Source organism: Pseudorca crassidens, chromosome 11, assembly GCF_039906515.1.
Source record: "Pseudorca crassidens isolate mPseCra1 chromosome 11, mPseCra1.hap1, whole genome shotgun sequence".
NCBI classification, from domain to species: Eukaryota; Metazoa; Chordata; class Mammalia; order Artiodactyla; family Delphinidae; genus Pseudorca; species Pseudorca crassidens.
Genome location: NC_090306.1, coordinates 17224074 through 17248412, shown reverse-complemented (window position 1 = coordinate 17248412; position 24339 = coordinate 17224074). Strand labels below are relative to the sequence as shown.

The following is a 24339-nucleotide window of genomic DNA, read 5'->3' as shown; positions in this document are numbered from 1 at the left end:
ATTGCTTTAGGTGTAAGTTTAGGTAGTTTATTTGAGATTTTTCTTGTTTCTTGAGGTAGGATGGTATTGCTATAAACTTCCCTTTTAGAACTGCTTTTGCTGCAACCCAAATGTTTGGGGTCATAGTGTTTTCATTGTCATTTTTTCTAGGTATTTTTTGATTTCCTCTTTGACTTCTTCAGTGATCTCTTTGTTATTTAGTAGTGTATTGATTAGCCTCCATTTGTTTGTATTTTTTACAGTTTTTTTCCTGTAATTGATATCTAGTCTCATAGCACTGTGGTCAGAAAAGATACTTGATACAATTTCAATTTTCTTAAGTTTACCAAGGCTTGATTTGTGACCCAAGGTATGATCTATCCTGGATAATGTTCCATGAGCACTTGAGAAGAAAGTGTATTCTTTTGTTTTTGGATGGAATATCCTATAAATATGTTATGTCCATCTTGTTTAATATCATTTAAAGCTTGTGTTTCCTTATTTACTTTCATTTTGGATGATCTGTCCATTGGTGAAAGTGGGGTGTTAAAGTCCCCTACTATCATTGTGTTACTTTCGATTTCCCCTTTTATGGCTGTTAGCGTTTGCCTTATGTATTGAGGTGCTCCTATCTTGGGTGCATAAATATTTATAATTGTTATATCTTCTTCTTGGATTGATCCCTTGATCATTATGTAGTGTCCTTCTTTGTCTCTTGTAATAGTCTTTATTTTAAAGTCTATTTTGTCTGATAAGAGAATTGCTACTCCAGCCTTCTTTTGATTTCCATTTGCAGGGAATATCTTTTTCCATCCCCTCACTTTCAGTCTGTTGTGTCCCTAGGTCTGAAGTGGGTCTCTTGTAGGCAGCATATATATGGGTCTTGTTTTTGTATCCATTCAGCCAGTCTGTGTCTTCTGGTTGGAACATTTAATCCATTTACATTTAAGGTAGTTATCGATATGTATGTTCCTATTCCCATTTTCTTAATTGTTTTGTGTTTGTTATTGTAGGTCTTTTCCTTCTCTCATGTTTCCTGCCTAGAGAAGTTCCTTTAGCATTTTTTGTAAAGCTAGTTTGATGGTGCTGAATTCTCTTAGCCTTTGCTTGTCTGTAAAGGTTTTAATTTCTCCATCAAATCTGAATGAGATCCTTGCTGGGTAGAGTAATCTTGGTTGTAGGTTTTTCCCTTTCATCACTTTAATATGTCCTGCCACTCCCTTCTGGCTTTCAGAGTTTCTGCTGAATGATCAGCTGTTAACCTTATGGGGATTCCCTTGTATGTTATTTGTTGTTTTTCCCCTGCTGCTTTTTATATTTTTTCTTTGTGTTTAATTTTTGGTAGTTTGATTAATAGTTGTTGGCATGTTTCTCCTTAGATTTATCCTGTATGGGACTCTCTGCACTTCCTGGACTTGACTATTTCCTTTCCCATGTTAGGGAAGTTTTCAACTATAATCTCTTCAAATATTTTCTCAGACCCTTTCTTTTTCTCTTCTTCTTTTGGGGCCCCTATAATTCGAATGTTGGTACATTTAATGTTGTCCCAGAGGTCTCTGAGACTGTCCTCAATTCTTTTCATCCTTTTTTCTTTATTCTGCTCTGCAGTAGTTATTTCCACTATCTTCCAGGTCACTTATCAGTTATTCTGCTATTGATTCCTTCTAGAGAATTTCTAATTTCATTTATTGTGTTGTTCATCATTGTTTGTTTGCTCTTTAGTTCTTCTAGGTCCTTGTTAAATATTTCTTGTATTTTCTTCATTCTTTTTCCAAGATTTTGGGTCATCTTTACTGTCATTACTCTGAATTTTTTGCGGGGTAGACTACCTATTTCCTCTTCATTTGTTTGGTCTGGTGGATTTTTACCTTGTTCCTTCATCTGCTGCATATTTCTCTGTCTTCCCATTTTGCTTAACTTACTGTGTTTAGGGTTAACACAGGCTGCAGGTTTGTAGTTCCTGTTGTTTTTGGTGTCTGCCCCCAGTGAGTAATGTTGGTTCAGTGGTTTGTGTAGGCTTCCTGGTGGAGGGGACTGGTGCCTGTGTTCTGGTGGGTGGGTCTGGATCTTGTCTTTCTGGTGGGCAGGGCTATGTCCAGTGGTGTGTTTTGGGGTGTCTGTCTACTTAGTATGATTTTAGTGAGCTTCTCTACTAATGGGTGGGGTTGTGTTCCTGTCTTGCTAGTTGTTTGGCATGGGATGTCCAGCACTGGAGCTTGCTGGCCATTGGGTGGAGCTGGGTCTCAGCATTGAGACAGAGACCTCTTAGAGAGCTCTCGCTGATTGATATTACGTGGGGCCTAGAGGTCTTTGGTAGTCCAATGTTCTGATTTCGGCTCTCCTACCTCAGAGACTCAGGCCTGACATCAGGCCAGATCACAAAGACCCTGTCAACCACACAGCTCAGAAGAAAAGGGAGAAAAAAAGAAAGAAAAATAATAATATAAAACAATTAAAATTTTAAAAAATTATTAAAATAAAAAAGTAATTTAAAAAAAGAAGAGAGCAACCAAACCAATAAACAAATCCACCAATGATAATAAGCGCTAAAAACTATACTAAGATAAGCATTAAGATCAGTAACTAGTCAGTTGCAGACAGCAAACCCCAAGTCTACAGTTGCTCCAACGTCCACCACCTCAATTTTGGGATGATTCATTGTCTATTCATGTATTCCACAGATGCAGGTACATCAAGTTGATTGTGGAGATTTAATCCGCTGCTCCTGAGGCTGCTGGGAGAGATTTCCCTTTCTCTTCTTTGTTCTCACAGCTCCTGGGGTTCAGCTTTGGTTTTGGCCCCGCCTCTGTGTGTAGGTCACCCTCAGGCATCTGTTCCCCACCCAGACAGGACAGGGTTAAGCCAGTGGCTGATTAGGGAGCTCTGGCTCACTCAGGCCGGAGGGAGGGAAGGGTACAGTAGTTATAATTGGAATGCGGGGCCGAGCCAGCAGAGGCAGAGGCCAGCGTGACTTTGTATGCACAGGCTTCCGGTGGGAGGGGCGTGTGGATAGTGACCTGTGCTTGCACACAGTATTCTTGGTGGCTGCAGCACCAGCGTTAGCATTTCATGCCCATCTCTGGGGTCCGAGCTGATAGCCGTGGCTCACGCCTGTCTCTGGAGCTCATTTAGGCGGTGCTCTGAATCCCCTCTCCTTGTGCACCCCGAAACAATGGTCTCTTGACTCTTAGGCAGGTCCAGGCTTTTTCTAGGACTTCCTCCCGGCTAGCTGTAGTGCACTAGCCCCCTTCACGCTCTGTTCATGCAGCCAATCCCAATCCTCTCCCTGAGATCCGACCTCCAAAGCCAGAGCCTCAGCTCCCAGCCCCCACCCGCCCTGGTGGGTGAGCAGACAAGCCTCTCGGGCTGGTGAGTGCTGGTTGGCACCAATCCTCTGTGCGGGAATCTCTCCGCTTGCCCTCTGCACCCCTGTTGCTGCGCTCTCCTCCGTGGCTCCGAAGCTTCTACTCCCCACACCCTGTCTCCGCCAGTGAAAGGGTTCCTAGTATGTGGAAACCTTTCCTCCTTCTCAGTTCCCTCCCAGAGGTGCAGGTCCCGTCCCTATTCTTTTGTGTCTGTTTTTTCTTTTTTCTTTTGCCCTACCCAGGTATGTGGGGATTTTCTTGCCTTTTGGGAGGTCTGAGGTCTTCTGCCAGCGTTCAGTGGGTGTTCTGTAGGAGTTGTTCCACATGTAGATGTATTTCTGATGTATTTGTGAGGAGGAAGGTGATCTCCATGTCTTACTCCTCTGCCATCTTGAAGGTCTCCCCTAAGAAAGTCTTAGAAGAATGTTTGGGGACTTCTCTGGCAGTCAGGTGGTTAGGACTCAGTGCTTTCACTGCCATGGCCCTGGAATTCAGTCCCTGGGCAGGGAGCTAAGATCCAGCAAGCCACATGCCATGGCCACAAAAGCAAAAGCAAAAACAAACAAAAAGAATGTCTGGTGCTGTAAACAGACAGCCTCTAGAACTGCATTTACTCTCTCCAGTATTTCAGTAGTGAATATAGCATTTGAGAGGCTGACCCTGCCCTGGGCTTGCTGTGTTAATCCATTTTGTCAGGTATAAAATAAGATAATAATACTTTTCTCACAGAGTAGAAGGAAATAATTTATATCAAAGAGTCCAATATGGCACATATTACCTAGTAGATTGCTCCTCCTGGTGCTGTCAGTATGTCTGTTCAAGTCACCAGGAAGGGAAAAAACAAAGTAGTTGCCCATATTTTTTTCTACTGCTAACCATTGGCCAGTTCATCATCTGGACAGATTAGGTTCTGGGGAAGTGAAGAAATGCTGCTTTAACTGGGCAGCTATAGGCAAGCTGAAATTTCAATTAATATGGAAACAGAGAATGGATATTGAGGAAACACAGTCTGCAAGTGTCTACCCCTTTGATCATGCAAATTTCGAATCCTGTTCTCACACATTGGACCCACCCTTACCAAAGGGTAGATTATCTGAGACCTGTTCATTTTTTGTATCCAGCTTAAATATTAGGATCCTTGGTGATGCTCAGTCTTCCCATCATATCCACACTTAGATCTCTGTTGTCTGATAACCTGTAAACCAAATTATCTATCTTTCCTACCCACAACCTGCTCACTATACAGTAGTGGAGTGCATACAGGATGACTGCAATGAAAACTGCCTTTGGGAAAAGAAAGAATGGGAAATCCACAACAGTCACTAGACCATACGAATGATTAAATTTTGCTGCTCAGGAAATACCAAAATTCCCTGTCGTTGTAATGGAGTATGTTCTTAAGATAACCATCTAGAAGTTTCCAGGTGGCTTAAAGAGCTGAGAGGACATCCCTGCACATTGTCCTCTGTCCCCTGGCTTTGCCTTCTGGAAGGTTTCTTTTTGCCCGTGCTCCTCCATGACCACATTTAAAACTAGCCATAGAGATAATGGATTATTCCCTCTTGAGCTATGCACAAATTTCAGAGACTGTCTCCTCCTGGTGCAGTTTTACAAATTCAGAAATGCAGAGTTCAAAAGTTATAAATATTTGCAGGCCTGTCATGTAGTGTTTTTGGCAACACCATTCCCTCAATAACTTAGTGAACTTCTAGCCTATATTTCTAGTTAGTTTGATATGTAATAAATCAGCAAATTAACTCATCCAGACATAGATTTTATGTTTATCTTTTCATTCACTCATTCTTTCATTTATTTATTCATTTTCACGTATCTTTTAACTTATTTTTTATTGAGGTGACATTGGTTTATAACATTATGTAAGTTTCATGTGTACAACATTATATTTCTACTTCTGTAGACCCTATAGCATGCTCACCACCAAAACAGTTGATCCCCTTTACCCATTCCATCCCCCTCCCCTGCCCCTTTCTCTTCTGGTAACCACTACTCTGTTCTCTGTATCCATGTGTGTTTTTGTGTGGTTTGAGTTGTTCATTTATTTTGGGTTTTTTGGTTCTTTTTAACATTATACATATGAGTGAAATTGTACAGTATTTGTCTTTATCTGTCTGACTTGTTTCACTTAGCATAATACCCTCATCAAGATCCATCCATGTTGTCACTTACGGCAACATTTCATCTTTTTCATGGCTGAGAATTATTGCATTGTATATATACACCACATCTTCTTTATCCATTCATCTGTTGATGGGCACTCATCTATTTTTTAAATGAAGTTTTTCCCTGCTAAAAGCATTTTAAATTTCTAAGACTAATATTTGTATTTCTATAAACTTGATGGAGGTTTGTGTGTAGAGGGTGGATAATACAAATTCTATCTTCCCATTGCCTGTCAGAAGATTTAAAAAGTGTTTTGTATGCAGAGGAAGAGGAGGAGGAAGATGAGGATGATAACATGTCCACTGTAATGAGGCTGAGGACTAAAATGCCATGGAAGACCTGTTGGCGGTACCTCACCTCTGGAGGATTCTTCTTGCTCTTCCTGATGATTTTCTCTAAGCTTTTGAAGCATTCCGTCATTGTAGCTATAGACTACTGGCTGGCCACATGGACCTCAGAGTACAGTATAAACAATACTGGAAAAGCTGATCAGGTACAGTGAAATGTTGAGATGAACAGTGATACCCTTTTATCTAGTTAGATACGAATACTCTATACATCACAGGAATTTTGTGGGTTTTTTTGTTTTGTTTTTAACTTATTTTATTGAAGTATAGTTGATTTACAATGTGTTCATTTCTGCTGTACAGCAAAGTGATTCCATTGTATATATATATGTATATTCTTTTTCATTTTTTTTCCATTATGGTTTATCACAGGATAATAAATATAGTTCCCTGTGCTATACAGTAGGACCTTGTTGTTTATCTATTCTCTGTATAATAGTTTGCATCTGCTAATCCCCAAATCCCAATCCATACCTACCCCACCCTCCTCCCCCTTGGCAACCACAGGTCTGTTGTCCATGTCTGTCACAGGACTTTTGTAATGATTCAATAAGTTAATTAGAGCAGGACCTGAAATATATCATAAGAAGCATTTAAAGATAATGCTTGGATTTGGATTCAAGGGAGTTATACACATGATATATGTGTTTATGCGTAATATACACACTGGGCTTCTGTTGTTCTGATGGCATTTGATTTTAACCAGTGAATTAGCTGGTCATTCTGAGATTAGGGATAGCAAGAATGAGCTTTGTGATGTAAAACGTCAAGAATATTTCAAACCAGAAAACAGACTCTAAGGCTTCATCTGCCCTGAGGCAAACCTTAAAGGAAGGTGAAGGAGTCTCCAAGAACTACACTCCTTCCACTGTCTAAATTGATACAAGATAATGAAGTTGATATTGCCAGACTTTGATGTTGGGTGTCAGTTGATAATTCCTTATGTGCTTTCTTGTGTTGGCTGCTTTTTAGACCTACTATGTGGCTGGATTTAGCATACTTTGTGGAGCAGGTATTTTCCTCTGCCTTGTTACATCTCTCACTGTGGAATGGATGGGTGTCACAGCTGCCAAAAATCTTCACCATAATCTCCTCAATAAGATCATTCTTGGACCAATAAGGTAAAAAAAGTAGTTATTTACTTTACTCCCACACAGAAAATCATGAAAACATGCATTTTTAAGTTGAAGTGAAATGTGAAATTTTAAAGAATTTATTGTCTTTCAACAGATCAATAGGGATCTTCTCACGTTTATGACCCTAAAATGACTGTTAGCAGTGTTTAGGTTCCAGATAATTTAGTATTATACATTCCAATCTGTTCATTCCCTAGATTCTTTGATACCACACCACTGGGACTGATTCTCAATCGCTTTTCAGCTGATACAAATATCATTGATCAGGTGAGTGCCCGAGTTACTTCCAAGTTCAAAAATAAATTTCTCAGTGTAAGCTAAATAACATTTTAAGATAAATCATGATTCCCGTTAACAATAGAGGATTTCTAAAACTTAAATGAAAGCATTCATATCAATATTACATATATGCATAAATGATTTCTGGAATAAAATCTTAAAGGAAAACCTTAATTCAAAAAAATTTAGGCATGTGGAAGAGGATACTTAGAGAATCAGCATGAAATAAAGAGAAATAGCAAAGAATGAACATTAAAATTTTTTATGTAAAAAGAAGTGATTTTGATCAATGTTGTATCACCATTCGCAGTGGAGGTGTTGTAAAGTTCTTAAAGCTTAGTATTAACACAGAGTGTCTCCCAGAAGTAAAGAATGGAATACCAAGCTGTCTTAGATGTCCTTTACTTTTGTTAGATTGGCTCTTGAATGAGAGAAACTTTAGATGGTGTGATATCTTAAGGAATATTTCAAGGATGCCCAGTTTAGTCTTAGGTCCTTAGGCTCTAGAAGTTTGTCCTGAAGTTAAAGACCTCAAACTCCGAAATTGGATCACCTCGTGAACTGACTCCTTAGGGTGACTGAGCAAACACTTGGCAAATCCAGCCCTTTCCTTTTCTGATTTTCTAGAGTGGCCTTAAGAACACCTAAATTACCATCAATTTAGTAAAAGAATGGTGCATGCAGCTGACTAAAATGTATGCTGAAAATTTTTTATGTTTTCACAATATTGGTGTCAGGTCATGCTACACCTAAAACACTTCCTAAGAAATACATATTGGAAAAGAAGAGATAGAACACTCCTTATTTGGAAGATGATGCTCTTGCTACCTAGAGAGTCCAAAACAGTCAGTACAATAAAGAACCAACTAGAAAGTTAAGCAGAATATCTACATAAGACATACGATATAAAACTCAGTAACTTTCTCTACACCAATTAAAAATTATGTGAAAAATAAATTTCACTTATAATAACAACAAAAACTATGAAAAGAAAAATAAACATAACATGAAGAAAAGTGATCCAACAATCTGAAAATCATAAAAATCATATATATATATATAAAATTTCCCTATCAGATACCTAAAAAATACTATAAAATTAAAACACTCTGATGATCACAGAAAACAAGCAGATCAAAAGAACAAAGTGGAAAACTCAAAGACACCAGTATATCTTGAATCAGTAAGAAAAGGAATATTTTTTCAGTAAAGGGTGTTGGGACAATTAACTACCTATAAAATACAAAGCAAATTCACATGTAACAAAGAGGGCCATGTAAAAACAAAACTATAAAATAAAATGTAGGAGAGTAGTTTTAGAATTTTGGGTGGGAAAGGTCTTTATAAGTAAGACACAAAACTCAGAAACAGTAAGAGAAAAGGCCAACAGAAATGACTCTAAAATTTTAAACTTCTATTGAGCCAAAAGCATCAGAGACGTATTTAAAATGTAATAGATTCATTGGGAGAAAAACTGGCAACCTATGTAAAGAAAGAGGATAAACATCCATGATACATAAAGGGCATCTAAAAATCAATAAGGAAGATAAACAAGCCAGTGAAAAATGTGCAAAGAATATGAGCAAGCAATTAAATTAAATTAATAGAGGAATAGCTAAATACGTTTTTTAATGCTATGCAGCTGTTAAAAAGAAATAGATTTGTATATAGTGGCAGGGGAAGGTTTACAATCCGTCTTGTTCAGTGCAAATGGACAAATAAGGTTTAGAGTATAGTGCTATTTGTATAAAATCCCACAAGATAAATAGGTAGATAGGTAAATAACTGACCAAAGATAAGTAGATAGGTTGATGGATAAACAATGGGAAGTGAGTGAAGTTGAAGGAGTGATGAATTGCTTATAATGAAAATGTTTGTATACTACTTTTGGAACTAATTATATAACTATGTTAATACAAAATTCATGATTTGAGGGCTTCCCTGGTGGCACAGTGGTTAGGAATCCACCTGCCAATGCAGGGGACACGGGTTTGAACCCTGGTCCGGGAGGATCCCACATGCTGCAGAGCAACTAGGCCCGTGTGCCAAACTGCTGAGCCTGCGCCCTAGAGCCGGTGAGCCACAGCTACTGAGCCCGCGTGCCTGGAGCCCGTGCTCCGCAGCAAGAGAAGCCACTGCAAGCCCGCGCACCGCAACAAAGAGTGGCCCCCGCTCGCCCCAACAAGAGAGGGCCCGAGTGCGGCAACGAAGACCCAGTGCAGCCAAAAATAAATAAATGAAATAAATAAATTTATAAAAAATAAAAATAAATGAATGATTTGTTGCCTTATAACCAATGTTTTATTTGAGCTAAAACATTTTCCTTTCAAACCACCTTTTTAACAGCATATCCCTCCAACTTTGGAATCTCTAACTCGCTCAACACTGCTCTGCGTGTCTGCCATTGGCATGATTTCTTATGCTACCCCTGTGTTCCTGGTTGCACTTGTGCCTCTTGGGGTCGCCTTTTATTTTATCCAGAAATACTTCCGAGTGGCCTCTAAGTAAGTAAAATAATGCACTATTCATCTTCAAAAGCCCATGTATTTGATTGTGATCCAGATTGGCTGTAACATTTTTCAAGATAAGGTATGGAATTTGGAAATGAAATCTAATTTAACTAGATGAAACCTATCCTGATACTATGTTTCATTTGAAGAGATATTTTGTTTCTGTAATTGGTTATCTAAGCCTTACATAGTTCTGGATTTATATTAACAAGTGGATTGAGCCCAATTTTTCATTCCATGGTACTTTTTCTGAACATGGCATTGACAGAAAACTTATGAAATCAAATATAGTCCCAAAGGGTAAGTGATTTAATACTGTTATATTCCACAAGTGGGGAGGAAAAAAAGTAAAATATTTTCAAATGAGTAAAATGCACTCCATAAAAGATTAGTAGAAGTAAAAAGAGGTTAAAGAGATAAATCAGAGTGATAACTATAAAAGTGGAGAATCTTGAATGTCTGGTAGGAGTGCTGTAACTTTAAGAGGTTGGAAATTTTTAGATTGGATCATTTAACATGCCCTTGAATATCCAGCCAAATAAATAAAAGATAGCCATGGATTGTAAATTCTTCTGTTAATATAAGATTTGTCATTTGCTGAGATGTTGAAAAATTAAGTGAAATATAGTACCAGTTGTTTTGAAATTTCCAATTTAACTTTGAAGTCCATGCTTTAAATAATACAGTAAGTTTTATATTATTGCAGTAATCACTTTATTTCAGCAAACACTTATCAAGCATTGTGTGTTGTAAATAACTGTAAGCCATGTGGCAGAGGAAGAGATCAACATGGCAAGGAACGATTCTCAAGAAACTTACAGTCTCTTGGGAAGATAAAAAATAAATAAGGTAACCCTTATATGTGGATCAAGTGCTGGAATAGGAAGGCAGGTATTGAGTTTATTCAGTAAAATGAAAAGATTTAATAGGACTTGAGTGCAGGGAAAATGAAAAAAATCAGGTAACAAGAAAAGGCAAGATTATTGTTGGGAACCTCTGGATATATCTGCAACATTTCTTAATTTAAAAATATATATATAGTTGTTTCTCCCTCAGGGCTGTGAATTAGGATCCTTCAAATGTTATGTTAAATCAAATGCTATGTTAAATCTAGGGATGCGTTTTCATCCCTAGCCTCTTCCCTTTGCTTGTAGCAAGTTCAGACCAAAAGGAAGAGGCTAGCCATCAAATTCGCTCTTTCATTTCTTCTGGTATTATTGTTTCGTTTTGTTTTCTGGTATTATTGTTGATGCTGCTTGCTGGAGGGGCAGAAAAGTTCAGATACTTCATTTCTGCTGGCTGTTTCCAAATCTCACTGTGCCTTCTCACCACTGATATTCAACCGTCATGGTTTACTTCAGTCTCATACTCATTTGGGCCTGTTTTCACTCCTGGGCAATATAAATTGAGCGCAAAAGCCAGGCAAATATTCTTAGTTCATTACAAATTTGAATTGTGAATTCTGTTCATTATAAGTAAGAATAATCTGTTAACATTGATAGTTAAAATATGCAGGGGATGAATTATTTTTAAAGGATGAACATTGATAATGGATTATAAGCCATTCTTCTTTGAAATTCTACGAAAGTTCTCAAATAGGACCACATGATACTAAATCTCACAGACAAAAAGTCGCTTCTAGATGTTGAGGTTCTGCAGGACTCACCCATGCTGGAAAGCTCAGGCAGTTTAACAATTTTTTTTTTTTTTTTTTTTTGCGGTACGCGGGCCTCTGACTATTGTGGCCTCTCCCATTGCGGAGCACAGGCTCTGGACGCGCAGGCCCAGCGGCCATGGCTCACGGGCTCAGCTGCTCCGCGGCATGTGGGATCTTCCCGGACTGGGGCACAAACCCGTGTCCCCTGCCTCGGCAGGCCAGGCGGACTCTCAACCACTGCGCCACCAGGGAAGCCCTAACAGACTATTTTGTAAACACCAAAGGGAATGAAGGTGGGGCACTAGCTACAGGACATGCCATGAAATTTTGAATATCTAAAATCAAAGACCTCATGTGTGGTTAGCTCTGTAAGTAAACATTTCCTGCTTACAAGAATACATGATCAAGCTGTACCCTCACCTTTTTGGTTCCATAAAATACAGTCCTATAGGCAGAGTTTCCTCCTTCCTCATTTTTTCCCTTTCACGACAAACCTCAATGTAGTGACCACCTGTTACTTGTGTCAAATTTACAAATAGCCACTTTTCTGTTTAAAAATAGAGACTCTTTACATTCCTTCATATTCATCCTCCTCCCCCCCCCTTTGCCTCCCCTCATTGCAGTTTCTGAAGTGAGTAAATCCATTTTAGAAACTTAAAAAAAAAAGACTTTGCGTTTGGTTGTGGGATGACCCAGGCAACCCAGAATGGCCTAAGATTATGTAACTAACAGTTGAAGATTACGTTAACAGTGTACTCAGTTCCCTTGACTCTGGAAGATGAATGTTAGCACTGCTACTCTCATTCCCTCGACCCCAAAGACCCCGAGAAAGACAGAAAAAAGGCTGAAAAGAAAAAAACAGGCATGTTTTGAAATGTGTGATATAAATCTTAGCCTATTTTCTAGAAACGCTAGCTTATGTGATTTAAAAAGTTATCATGAGTGTGCATCTTTATGGAAAGGGTCCTACTCAGCCATTTGTCCACCAGACATTCATTGAGTGAATGTATACCTGTAAATATATATTTACACTCGGAGGACCAGTGAATACAAGTTCCATTTAGGCAGGGATTCAGTTTCATTGTGGCAGAAGCCAAACTCATTACCTGTTTCTTCAAATATCTTTATTCTCTGTCCCCCATCCTGGTAAATAGTACTGTCATTTTCCAAGGCTGCTGAGTAATTACCAAGTCATATTTGACTCTCCTCTCTTTTTTCATTTTAGTTTATTTTTTAATTGAAGGTTAGTTAATTTACAATGTTGTATTAGTTTCAGGTGTACAGCAAAATGATTCAGTTATACACACACACACATATATTTATATTCTTTTTCAGATTACTTTCCATTATAGGTTATTACCAGATATTAAGTATAGTTCCCTGTGCTATACAGTAGGTTCTTGTTGTTTACCTACTTTATATATGGTAGTGTGTATATGTTAATCCCAGACTCCTAATTTATCTCTCCCCCCATCCCCTTTGGAAACCGTAGGTTTGTTTTCTATATCTGTGTGGCTCTCCTCTCTTATTCACTCTGCTACGAGTTGACTGTAGCAGTTGAGAAAGCTACTTCTAGTAGGCGATCTCACAATCTCCCCTTATTTTAAATTTCACCCGCATCACAATAATTAAGAACTTTAAAAAAAATTTCTTACATAGACTATCTTTACTCACTGATTCTCTTCCATCCTTTACACGGTCTCCCAAGTTACGTTGCTTTAACCCAGCTCTGATCATTTTATTTCTAGTCCTCAGTGTTTTCTCCCAGACCATCCAGGATCTTCTATAGTCTAGCCCTGCCCATTATTTTTCCAGCCTTTTCCCACTACAACACAAAGGATTCTGGCACCAGCCAGACTGAACTTGCCAGTTATTTAGTCTTCTGTGCTTGCTCTTGTTTGTTCCCTCAGCTGGAATGCATTTCTTCTTGTCTGTTTGGTTGAAGCCCTCCGCATGCTTAAGATTTGGCCTAAATCTCCACCTGCTCAAAGAAAATATTTCCCATCTCCTACATATAAATTAATTGCTCATTCCTCTGTGTCCCCATAACAGTTTACTTTAGCTGTGATACAAAGCTGATATTTTTGTACAACACATAATATTCAGCCTGGACCTCTATTTATTATACGTACTTATCTTTCCCTTCCTCTTTAGATTGTAAGCTGTTGAAGTTCTTGTTAATTGAGTGCTAGAGGAAAATAGTTGCGATGACAAATAATAACCTTAATTTAGAATGAATGCAGTAGTCTATGAGTCTGAAGAAGTGTAAGGTTTATTTTTGCACTTGTCTCTGTCCTAGGGATCTCCAGGAACTTGATGATACTACCCAGCTCCCTCTGCTTTGCCACTTCTCAGAAACTGCTGAAGGACTCACCACTATTCGGGCATTTAGGTGAGTAAACATGTTTTCCTTTTGTTGATTAGGCAGTTACATCATCAACAAATATTTACCTACATATAACTGATCATTGCTCCCATTTTTGGATGCCCACTGTGTGCGTGGCCGTGTAAATGATCACAGAGTTTAATCTTTTGAAATTTTAATAAGAATGAAGAAAGAATTAAGCATCATATTGGAAGGATACTAGCTGTGGGATTTAGACCAGGCTTTTAAATTCCCTAGCCTCATCTCTGAAATGGGGAAATGAGTTTCGCTTCTTAGGCTTGTTGGACTAATGATATAATGCATGTAAGGCATTAACCACAGTGGTTAGCAGAAAAACACCCAACATAGAAGTTAAAATAAATGTATTAATAATAATAATAAAAGAAATATTATTACACCAAAGTTATTTTAGGATTTAATCAGTTTTCTTGAATGTTGGTAAATAGAGTAATATCCCAAGCTTTTCATCAAGAGTGTCTGCTTAATACACGAAGAATTACCCAACCCTGTTTTCCCTGTTCAGGTAAAATCAGAAAAGAAGGTGGCATCATTGAATGTTTCATTTACTCTAGAAAATCAACATCTTAAAGTATTATATATTTCTGCAGTGCTAAATGCAAACATGTATTGATTTCTGTTTTTAAATTAATTTTTTATACAGCAGGTCTTATTAGTTATCCATTTTATACATATTAGTGTATGTATGTCAACCCCAATCCCCAGTTCATCCCACCACCACCCCCCGCCCCGCTTTCTCCCCTTGGTGTCCATACATTTGTTCTCTACATCTATGTCTCTATTTCTGCCTTGCAAACCAGTTCATCTGTATCATTTTTCTAGATTCCACATATATGCGTTAATATATGATATTTGTTTTTCTCTTTCTGACTTACTTCACTCTGTATGACAGTCTCTAGATCCATCCACGTATCTACAAATGACCCAATTTCATTCTTTTTTATGTCTGAGTAGTATTCCATTGTATATATGTACCTCATCTCCTTTATCCATTCGTCTGTCGATGGTCATTTAGGTACTTCCGTGACCTGGCTATTGTAAATAGTGCTGCAGTGAACACTGTGCAACATGACTCTTTTTGAATTATGGTTTTCTCAGGGTATATGCCCAGGAGTGGGATTGCTGGGTCGTATGGTAGTTCTATTTTTAGTTTTTTAAGGAATCTCCATACTGTTCTCCATAGTGGCTGTATCAATTTACATTCCTACCAACAGTGCAAGAGGGTTCCCTTTTCTCCACACCCTCTCCAGCATTTGTTGTTTGTAGATTTCCTGATGATGCCCATTCTAACTGGTGTGAGGGAATACCTCACTGTAGTTTTGATTTGCATTTCTCTGATAAGTGATGTTGAGCATCTTTTCATGTGCCTCTTGGCCATCTGTATGTCTTCTTTAGAGAAATGTCTATATAGGTCTTCTGCCCATTTTTTGATTGGGTTGTTTGTTTTTTTAATGTTGAGCTACATGAGTTGTTTATATATTTGCAGATTAATCCTTTGTCCATTGATTCATCTGCAAATATTTTCTCCTATTCTGAGGGTTGTCTTTTCATCTTGTTTATGGTTTCCTTTCCTGTGCAAAAGCTTTTAAGTTCCATTAGGTCCCATTTGTTTATTTTTGTTTTTATTTCCATTACTCTAAGAGGTGGGTCAAAAAAGATATTACTGTGATTTATATCAGAGTGTTCTTCCTATGTTTTCCTCTAACGGTTTTATAGTGTCTGGTATTACATTTAGGTCCATAATCCATTTTGAGTTTATTTTTGTGTATAGTGTTAGGGAGAGTTCTAATTTCATTCTTCTACATGTAGCTGTCCAGTTTTCTCAGCACCACTTATTGAAGAGACTGTCTTTTCTCCATTGTATATCCTTGCCTCCTTCGTCATAGATTAGTTGACCATAGGTGCATGGGTTTATCTCTGGGTTTTCTATCCTGTTCCATTGATCCATATTTCTGTTTTTGTGCCAGCACCATATTGTCTCGATTACTGTAGCTTTGTAGTATAGTCTGAAGTCAGGGAGTCTGATTCCTCCAGCTCTGTTTTTTTCCCCTCAAGATTGCTTTAGCTATTCAGGGTCTTTTGTGTCTCCATACAAATTTTAAGATTTTTTGTTCTAGTTCTGTAAAAAATGCCATTGGTAATTTGATAGGGATTGCATTGAATCTGTAGATTGCTTTGGGTAGTATAGTCATTTTCATCAAGAACATGGTGTATCTCTCCATCTGTTTGTATCATCTTTAATTTCTTTCATCAGTGTCTTATAGTTTTCTGAGTACAGGTCTTTTACCTCCTTGGGTAGGTTTATTCCTAGGTATTTTATTCTTTTTGTTGCAATGGCAAATGGGAATGCTTCCTTAATTTCTCTTTCTGATGTTTCATTGTTGGTGTATAAGAATGAAAGAGATTTCTGTGCATTAATATTGTATCCTGCAACTTTACCAATTTCATTGATTAGCTCTAGTAGTTTTATGGTAGCATCTTTAGGATTCTGTATGTATAGTATCATGTCATCTGCAAACAATGACAATTTTACTTCTTCTTTTCCAATTTGGATTCCTTTTATTTCTTTTTCTTCTCTGATTGCCATGGCTAGGACTTCCAAAACTATGTTGAATAATAGTGGCAAGAGTGGACATCTTTGTCTTGTTCCTGATCTTAGAGGAAATGCTTTCAGTTTTTCACCATTGAGGATGATGTTTGCTGTGCGTTTGTGGTATATGGCCTTTATTATGTTGAGATAGGTTCCCTCTATGCACACTTTCTGGAGAGTTTTTGTCATAAATGGGTGTTGAATTTTGCCAAAAGCTTTTTCTGCATCTATTGAGATGATCATATAGTTTTTCTTCTTCGGTTGTTAATATGGTGTATCAGATTGACTGATTTGCGTATATTGAAGAAGACTTGCACCCCAGGGGTAGATCACACTTGATCATGGTGTATGATCCTTTTAATGTGTTGTTGGATTCTGTTTGCTAGTATTTTGTTGAGGGTTTTTGCATCTATATTCATCAGTGATATTGGTCTATAAATTTGTTTTTTTGTAGTATCTTTGTCTGGTTTTGGTATCTGGGTGATGGTGGCCTCATAGAAAGAGTTTGGGAGTGTTCCTTCCTCTGCACTTTTTTGGAAGAGCTTGAGAAGGATGGATGTTAGCTCTTTTCTAAATGTTTGATAGAATTCACCTGTGAAGCCATCTGGTCCTGGACTTGTTTGTTGGAAGATTTTTAATCACAGTTTCAATTTCATTACTTGTGATCGGTCTGTTCATATTTTCTATTTCTTCCTGGTTCAGTCTTGGAAGGTTATACCTTTCTAAGAATTTGTCCTTTTCTTCCAGGTTGTTCATTTTATTGGCATAGATAGAGTTACTTGTAGTAGTTTCTTATGGTGCTTTGTATTTCTGCAGTGTCCATTGTAACTTCTCCTTTTTCTTTTGTAATTTTTTTTTTTTTTGCGGTACGCAGGCCTCTCACTGTTGTGGCCTCTCCCGTTGCGGAGCACAGGCTCCGGACTTGCAGGCTCAGTGACCATGGCTCCCGGGCCTAGCTGCTCCGCGGCATGTGGGATCTGCTCGGACTGGGGCACGAACCCGTGTCCCCTGCATCGGTAGGCGGACTCTCAACCACTGCGCCACCAGGGAAGCCCTTTTGTAATTTTTTTGATTTGAGTCCTCTCACTGTCTGGCTAAAGGTTTATCAATTTTGTTTACCTTCTCAAAGAACCAGCTTTTTGTTTTATTGATCTTTGTTATTGTTTCCTTCATTTGTTTTTCATTTATTTCTGGTCTGATCTTTTTGATTTCTTTCCTTCTGATAACTTTGGGTTTTGTTTGTTCTTCTTTCTTTAATTCCTTTAGGTGTAAGGTTAGATTGTTTATTTGAGATTTTTCTTGTTTATTAAGGTAGGATTGTATTGCTATAAACTTCCCGCTTAGAACTGCTTTTGTTGCATCCCATAGGTTTTGGATCATCATGTTTTCATTGTCATTTGTTTCTAGGTATTTTTTGATTTTCTCTTTGATTTCTTCAGTGATCTCTTGGTCATTTAGTAGCACATTGTTAACCTCCTTGTGTTTTTTACGTTTTTTTTCCCTGTAATTTATTTCTAATCTCATAGCACTGTGGTTGGAAAAGATGCTTGATATGTTTTCAATTTTCTTAAATTTACCAAGGGTTAATTTGTGATCTACCCTGGAGAATGTTCCATGTGCACTTGAGAAGGAAGTGTAGTGTAATCTGCTGTTTTCAGATGGAATGTCCTGTAAATATCAGTTAAATCTATCTGGTCTGTTGTGTCATTTAAAGCTTGTGTTTCCTGATTAGTTTTCTGTTTGGATGATCTGTCCATTGGTGTAAATGAGGTATTAAAGTCCCCCACTATTATTGTGTTACTCTCGATTTCCTCTTTTATAGCAGTTAGCATTTGCCTTATGTACTGAGGTGCTCCTCTGTTAGGTGCATATATATTTACAATTGTTATATCTTCTTCTTGGATTGATCCCTTGATCATTATGTAGTGTCCTTTCTTGTCTCTTGTAACATTCTTTATTTTAAAGTTAATTTTATCTGATATGATTATTGCTATTCCAGCTTTCTTTTGATTTCCATTTGCATGGAATATCTTTTTCCATCCCCTCACTTTCAGTCTGTATGTGTCCCTAGGTTTGAAGTGGGTCTCTTGTAGACAACATATAGATTGGTCTTGTTTTTGTATCCATTCAGTGAGCCTGTGTCTTTTGGTTGGAACATTTAATCCATTCACATTTAAGGTAATTATCAATATGTATGCTCCTAGTACCATTTCCTTAATCGTTTTGTGTTTGTTTTTTTTTTTGTTTTTTTTTTTGCGGTATGCGGGCCTCTCACTGTTGTGGCCTCTCCCGTTGTGGAGCACAGGCTCCGGACGCTCAGGCTCAGCAGCCATGGCTCACGAGCCCAGCCGCTCCGCGGCATGTGGGATCTTCCCGGACCGGGGCACGAACCCATGCCCCCTGCATTGGAAGGCGGACTCTCAACCACTGCGCCACCAGGGAAGCCCTTGTGTTTGTTTTTGTAGGTCCTTTTCTTCTCTTGTGTTTCCCACTTAGAGAAGTTCCTTTAGTATTTGTGGTAGAGCTGGTTTGGTGGTGCTGAATTCTCTTAGCTTTTGCTTGTCTGTAAAGCTTTCGATTTCTCTGTTGAATCTGGATGAGATTCTTGCCAGAAAGAATAATCTTGGTTGTAGGTACTTCCCTTTCATCACTTTAAATATATTGTGCCACTCCCTTCTGGTTTGTAGAGTTTCTGCAGAAAAATCAGCTGTTAACCTTATGGGAGTTCCCTTGTATGTTATTTGTCATTTTTTCTTTGTTGCTTTTAATAATTTTTCTTTGTCTTTAATTTTTGTCAGTTTGATTACTGTGTGTCTCAGCGTGTTTCTCCTTGGGTTTATCCTGCCTGGGACTCCCTGTGCTTCCTGAGCTTGAGTGGCTATTTCCTTTCCCATGTTAGGGGAGTTTTCGATTATAATCTCTTCAGATATTTTCCTGGGTCCTTTCTCTCTCTCTTCTCCTTCTGGGACCTGTATAATGCAAATGTTGGTGCATTTAATGTTGTCCCAGAGGTCTCTTAGGCTGTCTTTATTTCTTTTCATTGTTTGCTCCACAGCAGTGAATTCCACCAGTCTGTCACTTATCCGTTCTTCTGCCTTAGTTATTCTGCTATTGATTCCTTCTAGTGTATTTTTCATTTCAGTTATTGTATTGTTCATCTCTGTTTGTTTCTTCTTTAATTCTTCTAGGTGTTTGTTCTTTAATTCTTCTAGGTCTTTGTTAAACATTTCTTGCATCTTCTCGATCTTTGCCTCCATTCTTTTCCGAGGTCCTGGATCACCTTCACTATCATTATTCTGAATTCTTTTTCTGGAAGGTTGCCTATCTCCACTTCATTTAGTTGTTTCTCTGGGTTTTTATCTTGTTCCTTCATCTGGTACATAGTCCTCTGCCTTTTCATTTTGTCTATCTTTCTGTGAATGTGGTTTTCATTCCACAGGCTGCAGGATTGTAGTTCTTGCTTCTACTGTCTGCCCTCTGGTGGATGAGACTATCTGAGAGGCTTGTGCAAGCTTCCTGATGGAAGAGACTGGTGGTGCGTAGAGCTAGGTGTTGCTCTGGTGGGCAGAGCTCAGTAAAACTTTAATCTGTTTGTCTGCTGATGGGTGGGGCTGAGTTCCACCCCTGTTCATTGTTTGGCCTGAGGCAACCCAGCAATGGAGGCTACAGGCTCTTTGGTGGGGCTAATGGCGGACTCCGGGAGGGCTCATGCCAAGGAGTACTTCCCAGAACTTCTGCTGCCATTGTCCTTGTCCGCATGGTGAGCCACAGCCACCCGCTGCCTCTGCAGGAGACCCTCCAACACTAACTGGTAGGTCTGGTTCAGTCTTCTATGGGATCATTGCTCCTTCCCCTGGGTCCTGATGTACACCCTACTTTGTGTGTGCCCTCCAAGATTGGAGTCGCTGTTTCCCCCAGTCCTGTCAAAGTCCTGCAATCAAATCCTGCTAGCCTTCAAAGTCTGATTCTCTGGGAATTCTTCTTCCCGCTGGACCCCCAAGTTGGGAGGCCTGATGTGGGTCTCAGAACCTTCACTCCAGTGGGTGGACTTCTGTGGTATAAGTGTTCTCCAGTTTGTGAGTCACCCATCCAGCCGTTACGGCACTTGATTTTATTGTGATTGCGCCCCTCCTACTGTCTCATTGCAGCTTCTCCTTTGTCTTCGGATATGAGGTATCTCTTTCAGTGAGTTCCAGTGTCTTCCTGTAGATGATTGTTCAGCAGTTAGTGGTGATCTGTATTGATTTCAATTAGAGATTTTTCTAACCTAAGAAATATTTGTATTACACATATGTATATATATATACATATAACTGAGTCAAAAAGTAGAATATAAAGATACAGGCATCATCTACAACATGCATCACAGAATTTCTACATAAATCTACCTAGGTTTCATTGTGAAGCATTTATACTTTCCACAGTGGTGTGTTTTCCCATCAGAGTGTGCAGTGCCTCTTATTGGAGATTGTAAAACCATTTATTGACTGGGAATGTAGGTATTAAGATAAGATTTATATTCTAATAGTAGCCAGCAATGCCCAGTGGTACTCATAAGTACACCATATTAAAAATTACATTTTTCACCAAACAAGTCCTTTCAAGTTAATTTATTTGAGTTTTGAACACATGCTAGCTGCTACTCTTGCTGCAGATATAGAAAGACTCCAAAGACATGGCCTTTTGTTTCTAACCGAGATAAATACCACAGAGAAAATGGATGGGATAACATGGCAGGTGGGGGATAATCAGTGACTGGATTCAGGCAAGCTGGTAGGTGGAAGAGTTGATGGGTTCAACTGAAAACAGCCTCTATTTTCTTGGTGAAGAACAAGGTCAGGTCATTTTCCGAGAGTGCTGAGGACTGGAATCACATAAAGCATTTTGAAGGAAATGATGATTTAGCATAAAAGAGAAACTTGATCAAAAGTCAACGTTTAGGGCTTCCCTGGTGGCGCAGTGGTTGAGAGTCCGCCTGCTGAGGCAGGGGACAGGGGTTCGTGCCCCGGTCTGGGAAGATCCCACATGCCGCGGAGCGGCTGGACCCGTGAGCCATGGCCGCTGAGCCTGCGCGTCCGGAGCCTGTGCTCCGCAATGGGAGGGGCCACAGCGGTGAGAGGCCCGCGTACCGCAAAAAAAAAAAAGTCAACGTTTAGTTTTTTCACTTACCTTCTTCACCAGACACATGAGCAGAATTTGGCTTGACTATTTCTAATTTTACATCAGGAAGATTCTAGAGAGCTGTAAGAAAGACAAACTATTACATGACATCTAAGACGTGAATGATGATCAGAAGACACGAAAGACAACCCAACTTTTATGTAGCAGTACATGCATCAGACTCATCCAGATTTAGATCTTCCACGGTTCATTTTTAAAGTAAATATAACGTACCACCAATATCAGCACTTTTAAACGAAAGGAAGTTTTACAATGTGGGGATAGTTTTGCTACCATGAAAAACATTCTAGAATCTTTACATTTGGTAACTTGTGGTTAAGAATCAAATACATTCTTTTCCATCTATTTCTTCCTTTCTTTCAGGCTAGTAAGAGTCCCCAGAGTCCTCAACGCTTTGGAAAGTTCATATTTACTGATTAGGCTGCTTTCCTCCCCTGCGTTCAGGGTTCGTGGTGTACTCACAGGCAGTCGTGAACTCCCTCAAGTAGTTTACCACCAAAGGATCACAGTTAAATTAGACTGAGATTTCAGTGACCTTTCCTGTTTTTTTTTTGTGGTCTGACAGAATAAAGGTCTAAGAATGTTCAAAAGATGAGCTGGATGTGGATGAAAAGATACAGACTGAGTGTGTCAAAGTTTCCATTAGGAAAACAGAAGGGTTCTTGCCAAATAGAAACACACAGAAAGAATGTTCGCTGCATTTCCACCCCTCCCCTTTCACTGCTGCTTCAGATTGTTGCCAACTCCATTTACAAACTCTTTAAGAGTATATCTGCAACAATATCCCCAAACTAAAGGAAGAGTAAGGAGAGCCCCAGGCAAAGCACTTTGTCACAGTGAAGTGTTTGATGTTCATCTCAAGTGGAGTCCACAGGCTTTGGTCCAAACGCCCCCCACCCCCACCCCCAATCTCTCCATCATCACAGCCCTCTAGGGAGAAGGCCTTGTCTCCTCCAGCCCCTGAACATGTTGAGTTTTCTCACTTCTGTTCCTTTGCTCATGTTGTTTCTGATACCTCCAGCGCTTTGTCCCCCCTTGTTCACCTGAAAAATTCAGCCCATTTCTTAAAACCTCACTCAGACCATCTTCCTAGTCCTTTGTGAAACTTACTTAATCCATCTTTCCCCACCCTCCACCCCGTTCCCTACCATCCTGATCCTCTGATCAGTCCAAATCATCGCCTTCCTTTATGTTCATGTAGCATTTTGCGCATAGGGCCGTTAGGATTGGCTTCTGTGTTGTGCCTTCCTTACTTGTTCATACCGTGCTTCCTTCCTTCACTAAACAATGGGCTCCTCTAGGGCAGAAGTCGTGTCTTATTCGGACATATATATTCTAATGTCTCACCTAGTGCTCGTGCTTGATGAATGTTTCTGAATGAGTGGGTGACACCTAACAATGCAAATATAGAATCGGCTATATCTGTTTACAGCTGAAATCCACTATCTCCGTAAATCCTGTAACCCTATGAGTCATCCTACCTTAATTATTCACTCTGTCCATCTCTAAAAGGGTCATCACCAGGGTAGTCCTCTTTCTCCGTCTACTCAGTCCCGCCCCAGTGCATTGCTATTCAGCACAGGTCCTCCTGTGCATGGCATTTGGGTCAAGGCTACATAACTCAAAGTGAGGTCATGATTTGGCTCTGATGGCTGTATCCTTTGATTAGTGTAGCTCAGATGTTGCTGTCTGACTCAATTATCTGATTTTTCTGGTTTGGCATATTGGAATGATCAGATTGATTGGATAAGCATCAAGTATCTGCTTTATATTGGCCTGTATGGATGGCTTCACGGGCCAAGTGAACACCCCACCCTGGACTTCTTCATTTTTGACATAGCGATTGCTTATTATAAACTTGTGAAAATTGATTTGAAGATCTGGGGGGACTTGGAGCAGTCTCTTATCAAATAGGAATTACCACCGGGCTGTCAGATGAAATTTGGCTGCTTCTTGCAAACATAATACATAGAAGGAGGTCTGTGTAAGATAAGCCATGAACACAGAAAATTGAACAAACCTTTGGCATTTCCTCCAGCCTTCAAACTAGTTATTTTGGTTATCTGATCCAGCTTTCCATTGTTTCTGTTACTGAGGGAAAATGATTGAAAAATAAAAAGAGGCTATTTTTGCGACGTAGAAAAGATTTATCACCACGTAACATGAGTTTCTTGGAGAAGTAGCTCACGCGTTCGAATGGATGAGGTTTTTATTAGAAGTTTCCTTTATAACACAGGTTACACAGAATTTGGTCTGATTATGTTAATTCCCTAGAATGAACTTAATTTGGCCAAGAATCAGTATCTAAACTGTATGTGTCATAGACCCTTGTAAGCACCACACGCCAAGAGTTTCTTTCATGTAATGACCATTCTTACAAATAGTTTGAAACTTTGAGATTATATGATATCTTGCTTCACAAGGACATCTGTCATTTGCCAGGACCCCCATCCTCCACTTCTTGCCACTTCATTTTCCTTCTTTGAGTCCCAGAAACACTGAGCAAAAAGAAAAAATTTAAAGTATATATTTGCCTGTTACAATTGCATATTTTCCTGTCTTCCCTGAGTCTCTTCTAGTACCTTCCACCCAACTCCAACCATGCCATGTGGAAAAGTAAAACACATGCAATAAAAAGTAGGTGGAGTATGTTGCATATCTGTACAACTTCTTCTGGTTTTTGTAGGGAACTTGCGACATAGACCATGCC

General features: G+C 39.1%; 1 protein-coding gene across 10 annotated transcripts in view; it reads left to right on the top strand.

Annotated features, from left to right (window-relative positions):
* ABCC9 (ATP binding cassette subfamily C member 9) overlaps positions 1–24339 on the top strand; it is a 149437-nt gene that overhangs the window by 95634 nt on the left and 29464 nt on the right. For all 10 annotated transcript variants that reach the window (XM_067695875.1, XM_067695883.1, XM_067695881.1 and 7 more), the window contains 5 exons: positions 5789–6018; positions 6845–6993; positions 7206–7275; positions 9634–9791; positions 13754–13846. In XM_067695875.1, the coding sequence (XP_067551976.1) occupies positions 5789–6018; positions 6845–6993; positions 7206–7275; positions 9634–9791; positions 13754–13846 (700 nt within the window). The remainder of the gene's footprint in view (positions 1–5788; positions 6019–6844; positions 6994–7205; positions 7276–9633; positions 9792–13753; positions 13847–24339) is intronic.